Source organism: Dendrobates tinctorius, unplaced genomic scaffold (assembly GCF_039654945.1).
Source record: "Dendrobates tinctorius isolate UK_male_01 unplaced genomic scaffold, ASM3965494v1 ptg000187l, whole genome shotgun sequence".
In the NCBI taxonomy this organism is placed as follows: domain Eukaryota; kingdom Metazoa; phylum Chordata; class Amphibia; order Anura; family Dendrobatidae; genus Dendrobates; species Dendrobates tinctorius.
The window spans coordinates 4,043,404-4,060,543 of NW_027361854.1; the positions used below are offsets into that span (position 1 = coordinate 4,043,404).

General features: G+C 42.6%; 1 protein-coding gene across 1 annotated transcript in view; it reads right to left on the minus strand.

Moving 5' to 3' along the window:
* STAT2 (signal transducer and activator of transcription 2) overlaps positions 1-17,140 on the minus strand; it is a 129,030-nt gene that overhangs the window by 11,201 nt on the left and 100,689 nt on the right. The window contains exons 18-19 of the mRNA XM_073552239.1: positions 9,042-9,091; positions 1,862-1,956 (exon numbers count right to left, since the gene is read on the minus strand). Of these exons, the coding sequence (XP_073408340.1) occupies positions 1,862-1,956; positions 9,042-9,091 (145 nt within the window). The remainder of the gene's footprint in view (positions 1-1,861; positions 1,957-9,041; positions 9,092-17,140) is intronic.

Consider the following 17,140-nt stretch of genomic DNA (forward strand, 5'->3'; position numbering starts at 1 on the left):
GATAGATCTTTGAACAAATTATTAAACAACATGTCTGTAAGTACCTGGATAAGATTGAAGTGATTAAACAGAGTCAGTATGGGTTTGTAACTAATAAGTCATGTCAAACTAACTTAATGTCCTTCTATGGCAGAATCACTGACTGGGTGGATTAGGGCAATGCTGTAGATATAGTATATCTTGACTTCAGCAAAGCATTTGACAAAGTATCTCACATCATCCTTATTGAAAAAATGACTAAGTATGGAATGGACAAGGCAACTGTTAGGTGGATATATAACTGGCTTAGTGATCGGACCCAAAGAGCGGTCGTAAATGGCTTCACATCCAGTTGGAAGAATGTCTCAAGTGGCTTACTTGTGCCTGACAGCTCACATACTTTAATTCAAGATATTTTATTTTTCCTCAATATATATATATATTTTTTTTCTTACTTTACCAACCCAACCCAGTCTGAGATATGTTTATATCCTTTTTATATGGTACAGACTGTTTTATCCCATTGTGGGTACACATTTGCATAACAGACACAACAAAGTGATATATTTGCATCTGACTATGTTTTTGCTCGTTTTCCTTATGATTTTATAGGAAATTATTGCTGATATCATGTACATGGTGTTTTTGTATTGATACTGTTATGTACTCCTATGTTCAATTGCCTCATCTGTGGTTTTCTTCTACTTTAAATATGTATATTTACATTATGGCTTTAATTGATTATTTAATAAAGCATTTGGTATTTATTTGCCCTTTTTAGTAGAATTCTCTTTTTTGATATCTATATAATATTGTGTTAAATGGGCTCACCAGGAATGTGATAGAAATGACAGCTGTACATATTTCAAGCTGCAACCTGTGTCAGGATGAGATGCCAATTGAAGAAACACAAGAAGTGTGATAACTGTCCAAGGAGCAGCATCGTGACTTAATCTACTCACTCAGCTAAGAACAACCGCCGAGACACAGTTTAGTGAGCAGTATAGATAGGCGAACCTGGAAGTCTGTTCCTGTTTGGGTTCTGCACCCTGAACACCGATGCACCGTGATATTTTCTCACTGCGCTAGCGGTTATCTCACTGAGGTCACCACAGTTCAGGGACCCAGCTGAGAAAGCAACCTCCCCTATTTCCTCATAGATTGTAAGCTTGTGAGCAGGGCCCTCATTCCTCTTGGTATCTGTTTTGATCTATGTGTTTATTATTATGCTGTAATGTCTATTGTCTGTACAAGTCCCCTCTAAAATGTAAAGTGGTGCGGAATATGTTGGCGTTATAGAAATAAAATTATTATTATTATTTTTACTTGGTGTGGATTACATGTGTCATTTGTCCACACTAAATGTTTAATAAAGTTAAGTTTTATTCACCAAAATGCAGCAGAAGAATGTGCAAAAAAAGCAGAAAAACCTGGCTGTTGTGTTTTTTGGTAGTTCTTTTGAACTTTCTCATTGCTTTCTAGGGGTGAAAAAATGCTGCAAAAATTCTGTACAATCGTTGAAAAACCGACATGCTGCAGATTTAAAAAAAAACAAAAACGCTGCAGTGCTCAGATTTAGTCTGGAGAAAATAAAAATATTGTGCAGGGGACTTCTGAAAACTCAAAGCTTTTGATGGTACTGTAAAATGCATCTTCTTTTCTTCAAAAACAAAAAAAATGCATAATAAAAAAAAAAAAACACCACATGTGAACATACCAGGACTTAAGCTATCTGATACATGAAAACAATGGTTCACACCTCCTATAAAAACCAATCACTACATGATTTTGGGTGAAAAAGACAAACACTTGAACAATTATTTTACATGGCTACTGATTGTCAGCAATGAAAAGAAGGATTAGATCTTCTCCCAATACTCACCCATCATTCCAGATGTTTTCCAAGTGTCCTTTCACAAGAGCCAAAATTGCTTCAAACCATTCCCAAAATGTGAAGGAAACTCTGGACATAGGATCCTGCAAAGTGAGAAGTAAAGGAGAGTTGTAAACTCCTATGGACCTGCTACATGTTGTGTATGGCAGGGGCACCTAAACTGTGGCTCGTGGGCCCATGATGTGTGGATCACAGATGTCTGCCAGCTTGCTGCATTAGCACCAGGTCTAGCAAACAGCTATGAAGAGGATGTCTCCAGGTGGTGACTTTTCGGAGTAATCCCCGCACAGAAGAGCAGATCTGGATGCTCATATATTATGAAGGGGCAGATAAATAGGGTAAGCAGAATATAGGATGATACTACCAGTTAGAGGGGTGCTTGAAGATGGATGCAATAGTGTGGCCTGTATGCTTGATGTAAGAGTACTGACTGGGGGTAAAGTGGGCCCTTCTAAATATAAATATATTGACTATAAGGGAGAGGGCACAAGATTTTGGTGAGCTTTTGCGGGGATGCTTTGGCTTGTTATACCAAGTTCTGGGTGTCACTACTTTGGGGGAAGATGAATATGGCTCACCACCATCTATCAGAGCTGAATGTGGCTCTCATGATATGATAGGTTGGATATATGGTATGAGATTTCTATCCTCCAGCTCTACCCATAGGCCGCACATTTTCTTTTCGAGGACCTGTCTAACATAGGCACTAACAAGGGTGGGTGCCCACGATTAAGAATTGTTACAGTTTTGACGCTACGAATTTATGTAGCATCAAAACCGCAGAGGCCAAAAGGTGACAGCATAGTGGATGGGATTTCTAGAAATCCCATGTCCACCATGCGTGCAAAGTCGGCTGCGGATCACCCGCGGAAACTGACATGCGGTGCGTCTTTCAGGACCGCAGCATGTCTATTTCTCTTGCAGAGACACTAGTCTCCATAACAGAAACGTCAACAGTAGAATGTAATGAATGTGGTAAATCCGCACGATACAGTGAACACATGCAGATTTACCTGCGTTCAATAGAACACAGTGAAAATACGCTGCATCCAAAGCGCTGCAAACATTGATGTGCAGTTGACAGCTTGGTATGTATACATTAGAGAAATGTTTCTGTACACTGTTTGCATCAAGTGGCTTTTACCATTGTTTCTGAAACCTATATATGCATGGAGGTCTCATAATAAGATATTTGCTCAATCTTGGCGGAACCACCTTTTTCCTGTTTACCTGTGGTGCCCTCCTTCAACTGTTTTTATATACTGTTTTATATATTTTCTTTTTTTTAACGCATCAGAAAAAAACTTTATATTTTTTTAACTATTCACACTCTGGCCTTTCTTTGTAACGTCTTCATCTAGGTGTTCCTATGCTTTTTGCTTTATGGCCATAATATAGGATAAATAATTGGTGTAAGTATATTTTAGCAAAAACATGAAGTTTTTAATTATGAAGGGTTCACAAGACCGACTATAACTAAACTATTCCCAGAACTCTTAGTCGTGCCCCATCTCATGCACACAGCACCCATCATTTACTACCCTTCACAGACCCCTTTCCTGGCACTGATTCGGCATCAGCCATTCTTGTAGCCAACGTGGGGGATCAATGCCAGGTGAACACGCATCCAGTTGCAGCTGAATAAATGCCGGGAATATATGCATTTTAAAACTACATGTACCGTCATTAACCAAGGGTATAAGAAAATGTGACCATAATAAAAAAGATACAGTAATTCAGACATTATTGGGGATCACTTGCAATACTTCTCTGCTATTCTTAACCCCCTAACGACCACCATATAATACTTTTACAACAGCCATTGAGGGGATCACGCTTTTATGGGAGGGGGACACTTTATACCATTGTACCTCTGTTGCCGCCACATTTCCGATGCACAGGTTGTTGCCAGCAGCCTATGGGATCAGGTGCTGACAGAAGACCTGATCTTTGAGCCTGTATCCCCCTAGATACAGCAAAGACATTTATGGTGTTCGACAGAGAAAGGGGTCAACTTCTTTTAGCCCCTCAGGGTGAAGAGGGTTATTTGTGCCAGAATTGCATAACTGATAGCACCACAAAAAGAACAGCCCGTAGAAGATTACGAAGTAATATAAATAGCAAGGAAACAGAAAAGGAAAACAAAAACATAAATAACAAAAGACAGAAGTTTTTTCCTTCGTCAACCATCAAAAAAATTTAGAGATTAAAAAATAATCAATAGATAAGGCACACGCTATCTGTATGTTTGTGCTCAGAAGTAATGACAAAAGTCGTAAATAGTGATGTGCGAGCGTGCTCGGATAAGGTGTTATCCAAGCATGTTCGAGTCCCGCGGCTGCACATCTTGAGGATATTAAACAGCTGCAATACATGCAGGGATTGTCTGACAAACAGGCCATCCCTGCAGCTGTGACAACTGAAACATACCGTATATACTCGTGTATAAGCCGACCCCCCTAATTTTGCCACAAAAAACATGGAAAACTTATTGACTCATGTATAAGCCGAGGGTGGTGCTGCATAAGGGTTAATGGTGGTCCAAGAAGATGCTCCACAGATAAACCCCCCCATATGCTGCTGCACAAGGGTTAATGCTGGCCCAAGAAGATGCTCCATAAATACCCCCCATATGCTGCTGCACAAGGGTTAATGCTGCCCCAAGAAGATGCTCCATATATACCCCCCATATGCTTCTGCAATTAAAAAAAAAAATGACATACTCACCTCTCACTGGGGGCCAGGTGCCGGAGTCCTGAGCAGGCGGTGACACTGGCGCGCTATGTGGGCCAGGTGCCAGTGTCGCCGCTGGCTCAGGCCCTCGGCACTGGCGATATTTACCGGTCCCCACTCCATCGCCGTTCTGTCTACCGGGTCTCTGCAGTGACGTTCAGCAGAGGGCGCACACTGACTACGTCATTGCGCCCTCTGCTGAACGTCACAGTCAGAGGACCGGGGAGACACAGCGGTGGAACGGGGACAGGTGAATATTGCTCTGCTCCCCCGTCATACTCACCCCCTCCTGGCACATGGTCTTCTCTGCAGCCCCTGCTTCTCCCTCGGTTGTCTTCTTCCTACGTTCAGCGGTCAAGTGGTACCGCTCATTAAAGTCATAAATATGCGCATATTCATGACGTTAATGAGCGGTACCACGTAACCCATAACACAGGTGCAGGAGAACCACGGAGAATGAGGGGGCTGCCGAGACGTGCCAGGAGGGGGTGAGTATGGTCCCTAACACCCCAGCTCCCCCTCCGACCCCCGGTATATGACTCGTGTATAAGCAGAGAGGGGGACTTTCAGCATTAAAAAAAGGGCTGAAAATCACGGCTTATACACGAGTATATACGGTATTATCTGAGCACTCAAGCATGCTTAGATAACACCTTACACGAACACGCTCGCATATCATTACTCGTCAATATTGGCTTAAAAAATACTTCGGCACAACTTAAGGGCCTGTCACACTAAGCGATATCGCTAGCAATATCGCTATAACGTCACTGTTTTTTGTGACGTAGCAGCGATATTGCTAGCGATATCGCTATGTCTGATACTTACCTCCGACCGGCTCCCTGCTGGTTATCGCTGATCGCGCGAGAACGAACTGGAACGTTTCTCGTCATCAGCTTTCTGCTGGGCTTCCTGTGGCGCCGACGAGCAACGGGTGGACGCGGGCGGGAGGACGTCAGGATCGCCTCATCTGACAGGTAAGTAACGACCCCCGCTATGTCGCTGGTGAGATCTGCCTATGTGGCAGCTCACTAGCGACCACTTAGCGATGCACCAGCGATCCTGACCGTGTCATATCGCTGGTCGGGATCGCTGGTGCATCGCTAAGTGTGACAGCACCTTTAGTGAAAACCACGGCACAACTAAGTCCACAGCACATGTATGCCGCATTCATCTTCCCACAGACTGCCTTGAGAAAGACCAAAAATGTTATTTCATTCATTAAAGAAAAAACTTTTCTGTTTTCACCAAGTTGTGCCAAAGTATTTTTTGAAGTCGATAATAAATATATCTAATAAAATAGCTCTAATAAAGACATCAACCTGACCGGCAAGAACAAACCCTAAGCCCTAGTGTGTGCAACAAAATAAATCTTTTTATTTCGCAAAGGAACCTAATCATACGACTTACGGTACTTAATTGGTATTGACAAGGAAGGCTGCTTTCACATATCAGTTTTTTACCATCAGTCGCAATCCGGCAATTTTTGGAAAAAAATGGATCCGTTTTTTTCGCATAGACTTGTATTAGCTATGGATTGCGACGGATGGCCTCACATTTCATCCGTCGTTCGCAGGACAAAGTAACGTTTTTTGTCTCCGTCGAAAAGTCGGACAGTGACAGATCCGGCGCCATCCGTCGTTTGCTAGAATGGAAGCTTATGGGCGACAGATCGGTCGCTGTCCTTCAAATGATGGAGTCCAGCGAAGGATTCGTTTTTTTTAAACTGTGCATGCTCCAATTATTACCAGGTAGGGCAGTCGGATCTGGCAAAAAAACGGATCCGTCGCATCGGTTTTCCACAATCTGCGACGGATCCGTCAAGCCGACAGATTGTGACTGATGCCAAAAAACTGATATGTGAAAGGGGCCTAAGCTTGTTGTTATTCTTACCACACGATAAAAGGGGAGTGAGAAGGAATGGTTAATATGAAAACTTGGTGAAAATGCTGTTTATTTTTTTGCGTTTCCTAAATCAATAAATTATATGCACCCCAAAATAGCACCACAAAAAAATAAAATAAAAAAAACAGGAATTTCTAATTTTTTAGATCACTGTTCTTTGCTGAGGTTACCGGCCATCTCTACAGTCTATCTGCAGGGATGAGCGAATCCAAATTGTAAAGTTCGGGGTTCATACTGGACATGTAGTGTCCGATACCGGAAACTGACTTTTTCCGGAACTCCGGTTTACTGTTTGGGTTCGGATGCCTAATAAAGTTTGTTGAAAAGCTGCTGAGCAGCCAATCAACAAGCGTTTAGGCTGTGGGAATTCAGGGGCCCTCACAGCTATGCCAAGTATTGGCATGGCTGTGATTGGCTGGTGCAACACGTGACCCGGTCTGTATAAATACTGGATCACGGGTGTCGCTGCCATTTTGCTCTGATTGGCATAGAGACAAGATGCAGCTGGAGTGAGGGACAGCCTCTGTGTGTGTGCTCTGCACACCAGCCTGTGGGGCTACTGAGCCAAAAAGCCTTTATGTGTACTCTGCACCCCTGCCTGTGGGAGTATTGTGCCAAAAAGCATCTGTATGTATTCTGCACCCCCGCCTGTGGGACTACTGTGGCAAAAAGCCTGTGTGTACTGTGTACTCTGCAGCCATGTCTGTGTGAGTAGTGGGCCTAAAAAATAATTCTTCTCTGCTGCTGTGTCTGTACGAGTAGGGGCCCTAAAAAATAATTATACTCTTCTGCTGTCTCTGTATGAGTAATATGGCCAGCACTGATGACGCCATCATCAGAATTACTATACCATTTCTATCCCTACTGGAAAAAAACTATTCAAGAGTTGCTGGATGAGGTGGTGGAACAGGAAGAAGAGGAGCAGGGCCAATTCACACAGTTATCAGGCCAGTCATCCACAAATGGCTCAGAGGGTGCATCACTGTACCAACAGTGGCCAGGCACACTACTGTCTAGCCAGGGTACAGTTTTGGAGGAGAAGGATGAAGAAGAGGAACAACCATGTTCACAGCAGGGTAGCACTCAAAGCAGCTCACAGGTATCACTGTAGCGTGGCTGGAGGGATACAGAGGACCCAGACCATTACACTTGTCACCGAGAACAGGTTATCATTGCCTCTGGGCAGCCTGGCACACAGGAGTTACTACATGCTGCTGTGCCTGCGCAACAACCGCTGAGATGCCCGTATTGTTAATAGTGCCAATTACTGAGTGGCCACCCTGCTGGAGCCCCATTACAAGGACAATGTACCATCATTACTTCTATCACTTGAGTGGGATTGCAAATGCGTCAATACAAGTGCATGCTGGTAGAGAAACTACTGACTGCTTTCCCACCTGACAGCAGGGGCTCAGTGGAAGGACAGGGCAGAGGCGGAAGTCGCTATAGCAGATGGGACACCTCCACCACCTCGGAAGGCAGGATTAGCATGGCAAGAATGTAGCAAAACTTTCTCAGCATGCCATAACATCCGTCACCACCATCTGATATGAACTGTATTAGCAGGAGGCAACGTGATAACAACATGGTGTAAGAGTACCTGTCCACACGTCTCCATGTACTAACTGATGGGTCTGCCCCATTTAACTTATGGGACTCCAAATTGGGCACATGGCCCACGCTTGCCCTTTATGCCCTGTATGTTCTGGCCATCCCTGCAGCAAGTGTACTGTTGGAAGATGTGTTTAGTAGGAAAGAGGGTGTTATCATAGACAGGCGCATCCGCCAGTCCACAGCCAACTTGGGTAAGCTAACATTCATTAAAATAATCCAAGCATGGTTCCTACAGGACTTGTCCGTACCTTTGGCTCACAACTATACCAGCCGCACCCAACCAGTGTTAAATTCTATTTTCCATTAATTTAATTTGGGTGCCTCCCCAAATAAACAGTTGCCTGCTCCTCCACCTCAAGTTGGGCCTACGCCCTCTGGTTTTAGATTTTAGCTATTTTTGGGGGTTTATTCTTTGTTCTTTTAAAGTGAACATGTCAGCAGGATTGTATTGAGTACCTTGGTTGATGAAATCCATCTTGTGGTTGGTGTTTAATCTTTATTTGCAGATAATGAGATTTTCGAGCTCAGGTGCGGCCTGTGTGTGTGTGTGGGGCTCGTCATGTAGTTTCTGCTTAGGTATTCATTTATATGACTTCTGACAAGTCACTAATCCCTCAGTGACCTGCCCCCTATTTTACAAACTGAATATAATATTATAATATGTTTTGAAAAAAATATATATTTAGTAGGCAAGCGCCGGTGCCTGAGCTGTAGCATGTTCGCATCTATAATGTCCATTTAATTATTTTATTTGGTGATATAAATTTATTCAGAAAAAAAAAAAAGTAATCTCTCAAAATGGTACTGGCCGCTCCTGGGCAGTAACATCTATCGGCGATCCAATAGACACATATATACTGTATATACATATATTTATTTCTTTTTTATTTCAGCACATTTGTTTTATGTTTTTTACCTTTGAAAAGTTACTCCATGGCACAATACTGTCCTTATTTGGCACTGAACCTAGCAAAAATAAAATACAATATGTGTTAAAGATCTGCTTAACTGACATCGAAAAAGAGAAATAACTAAAGCAAAAATGAAAACGTAAAAAATTCTTGTCACTTTAAATAGATCAGATAAATACAGCAGTATAATTAAATATATAAAATAAAACCACAATCCATGATATAAGGAGCACAAAAAGAATATTTGTTAAGAGCCTCACCGTGTGATAAATGTAGCGTTGCTCCTTGTTAAACAGAATAGATTCAATACCGTTGATAGAATTCTACGACTTAGGCTATGTGCACACGCTGCGGATTCACCTGCGGGTTTTTCCGCGCCGATCCACAGGTAAAACCGCAGGTAAAGTGACCTGCGGTTTTCTTGCAGATTAGCCTGCGGTTGTGCCCTGCGGTTTCACACCTCTACTATGTTAAAGGTATGAAACTGCTGCGGAATCCGCACAAACAATTGACATGCTGTGGTTTGTAAACCGCAGCAAAACCGCGCAGAAAAAAACGCAGCGTGAGCACAGCGGATTTAAAATGCCATAGGCTAACATGGTACTGTACCATGTCTGCGGAACTGCTGCGTTTCCGCAGGGCCAAAAACGCTGCAGAAACGCAGCAGAATCCACAACGTGTGCACATAGCCTAAGGGCTTCGGCCAGAAACGTACGTAAGAATGCGTAATGTTTTTTAATTGTCTGGACAACTCTTTTTAACCATGTGAAATAAAGTTACATATTTTTTATCCATACGGCCATGTGGATCATTTTCTTCTTAGTTTGTCAATCCATCATACAGTTGTGCTCAAAAGTTTACATACCCCGGCAGAATTTTTGCTTTCTTGGCCTTTTCTCAGAGAATATGAATGATAACTCCAAAACTTTTTCTCCACTCATGGTTAGTGGTTGGGTGAAGCCATTTATTGTCAAACTACTGTGTTTTCTCTTTTTAAATCATAATGACAACCCAAAACATCTAAATTACCCTGATCAAAAGTTCACATACCCTGATGATTTTGACCTGATAACATGCACAGAAGTTGACACCATTGGGCTTGAAGGGCTACTAACGGTAACATCCTCACCTGTGACCTGTTTGCTTGTAATCAGTGTGTGTGCATAAAAGCTGAGTGAGTTTTTGGGATCCAGACAGACTCTTGCATCATTTATCCAACCACTGACATTTCTGGATTGTGAGTCATGGGGAAAGCAAAAGAATTGTCAACGGATCTATGGGAAAAGGTAGTTTAACTGTATAAAACAGAAAAGGGCTACAAAAAGATATCCAAGGAATTGATAATGCAAGTCAGCAGCGTTAAAATTGTGATTAACCAATGGAAAATCTGGGGCTCTGTAAAAACAAAACCACGGTCAGGTACACCAATATAGATTTTGTCCACAACTGCCGGGAAAATTGTTCAGGATGCAAAGAAAAACCCACAAATAACATCAGTTGAAATACTGGACTCTCTAAAAACTAGTGGTGTGGCTGTTTCAAGATGCACAATGAAGAGGCACTTGAAAAAAAAAAAGGCTGCATGGTCGAGTCGCCAGAAGAAAGCTATTACTACACAAATGCCACAAAGTATCTCACCTACAATACGCAAAACAGAACAGAGGCAAGCCTCAAAACTTCTGGAACAAGGTAATTTGGAGTGATGAGACCAAAATTGAACTTTTTGGCCAAAACCATACACATTACATTTGGAGAGAGGTCAACAAGGCCTATGATGAAAGGAACACCATTCCTACTGTAAATGACGGAGGTGGATCGCTCATGTTTTGGGGATGTGTGAGCTACAAAGACACAGGAAACTTGGTCAAAGTTGAAGGAAAGATGAATGCAGCATGTTTTCAGCAAATACTGGAGGCAAATTTGCAATCATCAGCCCGGAAGCTGGGAATGGGACGTACTTGAATGTTCCAACATGACAAAGATCCAAAACACAAGGCCAAGTTGACCTGTCATTGGCTACAGCAGAACAAAGTGAACGTTTTGGAGTGGCCATCTCAGTCTCCTGACTACAATATCATTGAGCCATTCTGGGGAGACCTCAAGCGCACAGTTCATGTTAGACAGCCTAGAAATTTACAGGAACTGGAGGCTTTTTGCCAAGAAAAGTGGGCAGCTTTACCATCTGAGAAAATAAAGAACCTCATCCACAACTACCACAAAAGACTTAAAGCTATCATTGATGTTAGAGGGGCCAATACACGGTATTTAGAAATGAAGTATGTGAACTTTTGATCAAGGTCATTTGGATGTTTTGGGTTGTCATTATGATTTAAAAATAGAAAGCACAGTAATTTGACAATAAATGACTTCACCCAACCACTAACCATGAGCGGAGAAAAAGTTTTGGTGTTATCATTCATATTCTCTGAAAAAAGGGGTATGTAAACTTTTGAGCACAATTGTATAAGATTTGATCTTTTATCATGTACCCGTCATTAAAAAGACAACAGATGCAGTGAAGCCAGTAGTTTTGGGTCTAGCCTGCATAAAGGGGTTTTCCCATTAACAAAGTTAATTTTAACAACATTTTAATCAATAGATCTTTGAATAATAAGTTCTACAATTGGACGTGTTTAAATAAAATGTCCCTGTGCTGAGATAATCTTATAAATATGCCCCTGTGGTGTACTGTGAAATGACTGTGTCTGACCGAACAGGAACATGGTCTGATCATACCACAGCTCCTGGGCAGGGGAAGAAGCAAGAGAGTATACAGAAAGGACAGCAGGGGATCACAGTTTATTCTTTCAAACATTGCTTAAAAACAGGCAGTGAAATGTTTTACCTCACAAAAACAATCATCCGCGATCCCATCCTGTAATGTCTGTATACTCTTTTGCTTCCTCCCCTGCCCAGGAGATGTGGTGTGATCAGACCATGCTCCTGCATTGTCAGACACAGCCATTACACAGTACACAGTAGGGGCACATTTATAAGATTATCTCAGCACAGGAACATTTTTAGTCCAAAATCTATTAATTCAAATGTACTTTGTTCATGGGACAACCCCTTTAAAGGGTCTTTTTCCTTCATTATGTTGGTTTCCGTAGCTCTAAAATGATTCTGACGAGTTGGCTCACCTGGTGTGATGCACAGTGTAGACGGAGGCGATAAGATGACGCTCTCAATGTCATTTCACTGAAAATCTTAGGGGAAATCTGCAGCCGCACCCCCCACCTCCCTCTCTTCACTTTTTTCTAGACTGATCATATGGTGACTGAAGTGGACAAGACCAAAGTTACTTCTACACAACCTAATTTACACAAGGCTTTCGGTGTGCATTTCACAATTTAAAACCTAATAACACCCCCATTTCATTGTGAACGCCCACAAGACACCTCACGTGGTAGGAATATTCTGTGGTTTATATGAAGCAGATTTTTCACTGTGGATTTGAATTAAAAAAAAAGTGTCTGTAATGACAGAGTATTAGGGCATATGGATGTGGGAAAGAGTTTTCCTAGTCTCCAAAGCAGTGACTTTCACTCTGAAGGTCTTGACATGATTGTGTTGGTGACCAGAAAAATGCCCACAGGAAAAATGCCGACAGGAAAATTGCCCACAGGAAAAATGCCCACAAGAAAATTGCCCACACGGAAAATTGCTAATTGCAGCATCACAAAGTTTCAGATCTATGATATTTGAGGTGCGAGGTGAGGATGTTCACATGATATGTGAAAATTGCCCACAGACATGAATACCCACAGGAAAACAGTAGCGAGTTATAGGTGAGATGCTCTGCAGGACAGATAATAGCATAGATCTATATGTTAAATGCTCTGCAGGACAGGGGGATAGTATACAGGTATAGGTGAGATGATCTGCAGGGCAGGAGAATAATATAGAATTCTAGGTGAGATGCTATGCAGCACAGAAGCACATTTGCTTCTGCATTTTGGTTCTTGAACTATGTTGTCATCTTTTGTTTTGAGAATTGAAGAGCGATGCAGTCGACATCTCCAAGTCACCACTGCGTTGATAGTATGAAATGCAAGATATTCAAACCCCAAGTAAATCATAACTTTGTGGTTCCTCTGGCTAGAATACTTTAGATGAACTCAAAATACACTTTTATTGAAAAGAAATTAAAAAATATGGGGATAGATCTATTAAAGTACATGTTTTAACCCCTTTACCCCCAAGGGTGGTTTGCACGTTCATGACCGGGCCAATTTTTACAATTCTAACCACTGTCCCTTTATGAGGTAATAACTCTGAAACGCTTCCATGGATCCTGGTGATTCTGACATTGTTTTCTCGTGACATATTGTACTTCATGTTAGCGGTAAAATTTCATTCATATAACTTGCATTTATTTGTGAAAAAAACGGAAATTTGGCAAAAATTTCGAAAATTTTGCAATTTTCCAACTTTGAATTTTTATGCCCTTAAATCACAGAGATATGGCACACAAAAAACTTAATAAGTATCATTTCCCACATGTTTACTTTACATCAGCACAATTTTGGAACCAAAATTTTTTTTTCTTAGGAAGTTATAAGGGTTAAAAGTTAACCAGCGATTTCTCATTTTTGCAACACCATTTTATTTTTACGGACCACATCACATTTAAAGTCACTTTGAGGGGTCTATATGATAGAAAATCCCCAAAAGTGACACCATTCTAAAAACTGCACCCCTCAAGGTGCTCAAAACCACATTCAAGAAGTTTATTAACCCTTCAGGTGCTTCACAAGAATTTTTTGAATGTTTAAAAAAAAATGAACATTTAACTTTTTTTCACAAAAAAAATTACTTCAGGTCCAATTTTTTTTATTTTACCAAGGGTAACAGGAGAAATTAGACTGCAAAAGTTATTGTGCAATTTGTCCTGAGTACACTGATACCTGACATGTGGGGGGAACCACTGTTTCGGCGCATGGCAGAGCTCAGAAGGGAAGGAGCGCCGTATGACTTTTTCAATGCAAAATTGGCTGGAATTCAGATCGGACGCCATGTCACGTTTGGAGAGCCCCTGATGTACCTAAACAGTGGAAACCCCCCCAAGTGACCCCATTTTGGAAACTAGACCCCCCCCAAGGAACTTATCTAGATATGTGGTGAGAACTTTGAACTCACAAGGGCTTCACAGAAGTTTATAACGTCCGGGCGTGAAAATTAAAAAATCATTTTTTTCTACAAAAATGATATTTTTGCCTCCAATTTTTTATTTTCCTAAGGGTAACAGGAGAAATTGGACCCCAAAAGTTGTTTTGCAATTTGTCCTGAGTAGGCTGATACCCCATATGTGGGGGTAAACCACTGTTTGGGCGCATGGCAGCGGTTGGAAGGGAAGGAGCACCATTTGACTTTTTCAACGCAGAATTGGCTGGAATTGAGATTTGACGCCATGTTGCGTTTGGAGAGCACGTGATGCGCCCAAACAGTGGAAACCCCCCAATTCTAACTCCAACCCTAACCCCAACACACCCCAACCCTAATCTCAGCCCTAGCCCTAACAGAAAATGGACATAAATACATTTTTTTAAATTTTATTATTTTTCCCTAACTAAGGGGGTGATAACGGGGGGTTTGATTTACTATTTATGGCGGGTTTTTATTTTTGGCAGCTGTCGCACGTTAAAAGACGCTTTTTATTGTAAAAATAGAATTTGCATCACCACATTTTGAGACCTATAATTTTTCCGTATGTTGACCCACAGAGTCATGTGAGGTCTTATTTTTTGTGGGACGAGTTGACGCTTTTATTGGTATCATGTTCGGGCACGTGACATTTTTTGATTGCTTTTATTTCCGATTTTGGGACGCAGAATGAACAAAAACCAGCATTTCAAGAATTTCTTTTGGAGGGTGTATTTACACCATTCCGCGTGCAGTAAAATTGATAAGGCGGTTTTATTCTTCGGGTCAGTACGGTTACAGCGATACTTCATTTATGTAATTTTTTTTTGTTTTGGCGCTTTTATGCAATGAAAACAATTTTATATAAAAAATAATTATTTTTGCATCGCTTTATTCTGCGAGCTATAACTTTTTAATTTCTTCACTGATGACGCTGTATGGCGGCTCGTTTTTTGCGGGACAAGATGACGTTTTCAACGGTACCATGGATATTTATATGCGTCTTTTTGATCGCGCGTTATTGCACTTTTTGTTCGGCTTTATGATAATAAATCATTATTTTTTGCTTCGTTTTTATTTTTTAAGGGGTTCGCTAAAGGGGTTAACTAATGGGACAGTTTTATAGGGCAGATCGTTACGGACGAGGCAATACCAAATATGTGTACTTTTATTGTTTTTTTTATTTCCAAAAAATGAATTTATTAGGGATTTTTTTTTTTCTTGAATTTACTTGGCGATTTTTTAAAAATTATTTTTACACTTTTTTTTTTAACTTTATTAGGTTGTCCCAGGGGGGACATCACTGTCCTGTGACAGATCGCTGATCTGTCACATCACAGATCACTGTGACAGATCAGCGATCTGTCACAGGCATAGACGCAGACTTCCTCATGCCTGCGCTTTGCAGGCACTGAGGAAGCCAGCCCCCTGCAGGCCCACGAAGGTCCCCGTCGCCATCTTGGATTCGGGGACCTGCAGGGATGGAGCCCCCCCGCAGCAGCGCTGCACACTGCGCTGCTGTGGGGGGCTCAGGGAAGCATGGAGGGAGCCCCCTCCCTGCCGATGCTTCCCTTTAACCCCCGGTACACCGCGATCGTGTTTGATCGCGGTGTGCAAGGGGTTAACGTGTCGGGGGCGGTCCGTGACCGCCCCTGACACATAGTGGCTGGTGTCAGCTGTGATAATCAGCTGACACCCGGCCGCGATCAGCTGTGCTCCCCCCGTGAGCGCAGCTGATCGCGCTAGACGTACTATCCCGTCCATGGGCATAGGGTCCCGGGTCCCATGGACGGGATAGTACGTCTGATGTCAGAAAGGGGTTAACTAAGCAAAACACAATTGGCTGGCACAGCAGGAATGCCATTGTTCACTGGGGTGGTACCAAAAGGAATGACAGGATTGCCAATTGGAAACAATGGGGGTGGGGAAGCGCTGGAAGGAACATGTGAAATAATGTCAACAAGGAAAGCCCGGTGACTTCCATGGGCTCCATTGAAATACAATACAGCACAACACAGGTAGCAAAGAAAATGCAAAATGGATTTCAACAAAGCTCTCTGGGCCCAGTTTAGTTCTCCGGGTTCTACAGGTTCGGTTCACTCATACCTAGTCCCAGAGGACAGATTCTGTTCTTACGAGTTGTCATTCCACTCTCAGTGTGGTGTGTATGGGCCTAGAGACCCTTATTCAAATCCATTCTGCATTTTCTTTCATCCTATGCCTGCCTACACCTGCAGTATATGTGTATGATACATAACTATGTAGGATCTGTTCACTCTTACTCTTGGTATAGTTTGGCCTAGACCAGATTATACCCCTCCAGTTTATATATTCTGACCCGGAGAGGTATAATCTGGCCTAGGCCACTTTAACCACGGGTATATTCTGGGCGGGGGGGTTAATCTGGCCTATTACACCGACTCCTCTGTTGGTCAGTGACATCACTATGTGCTCTTGTCTGCTGACCTGCCTGTCTTTCGAGAGCCCGCAAGAACCAGGGCTCATCCCACTAAACGCCCGCACTCGATCCCCATGGGTAGAACACCATTCAGACAACACAGGGTGAGGGGAACACACAATGGTAAGACTATTGGTTCACGAACAGAAAAAAGCACAGAGGTGTAACAACTGTGCTCCCAGGGATCAAGGCCACGAGCAGGCACGGGGGTACAGGTGCCTGCTTTTGCTGGATCTCCGTCCTCACTGAAGACGCAGATGCAGATGACATGCAGCATGTTGCAGAGACCCATCGGGTCCCTGCACTGCGATACACGCTGCACTGCGACACATGCAGTGGCTGTGAGCTGATGTCGGAGGTGCAGCCACAGGGAGCGGCGCATGACAATGGCGCACACTCCGATGTCAGCTGCCGGGCTTTGCCGTGGCTACAAAAGACACCGGGCGACGTGGGAGCAGAGGAAAGGTGAGTAGAATGTTTTTGTTTTTAATTATGCATTAGGTG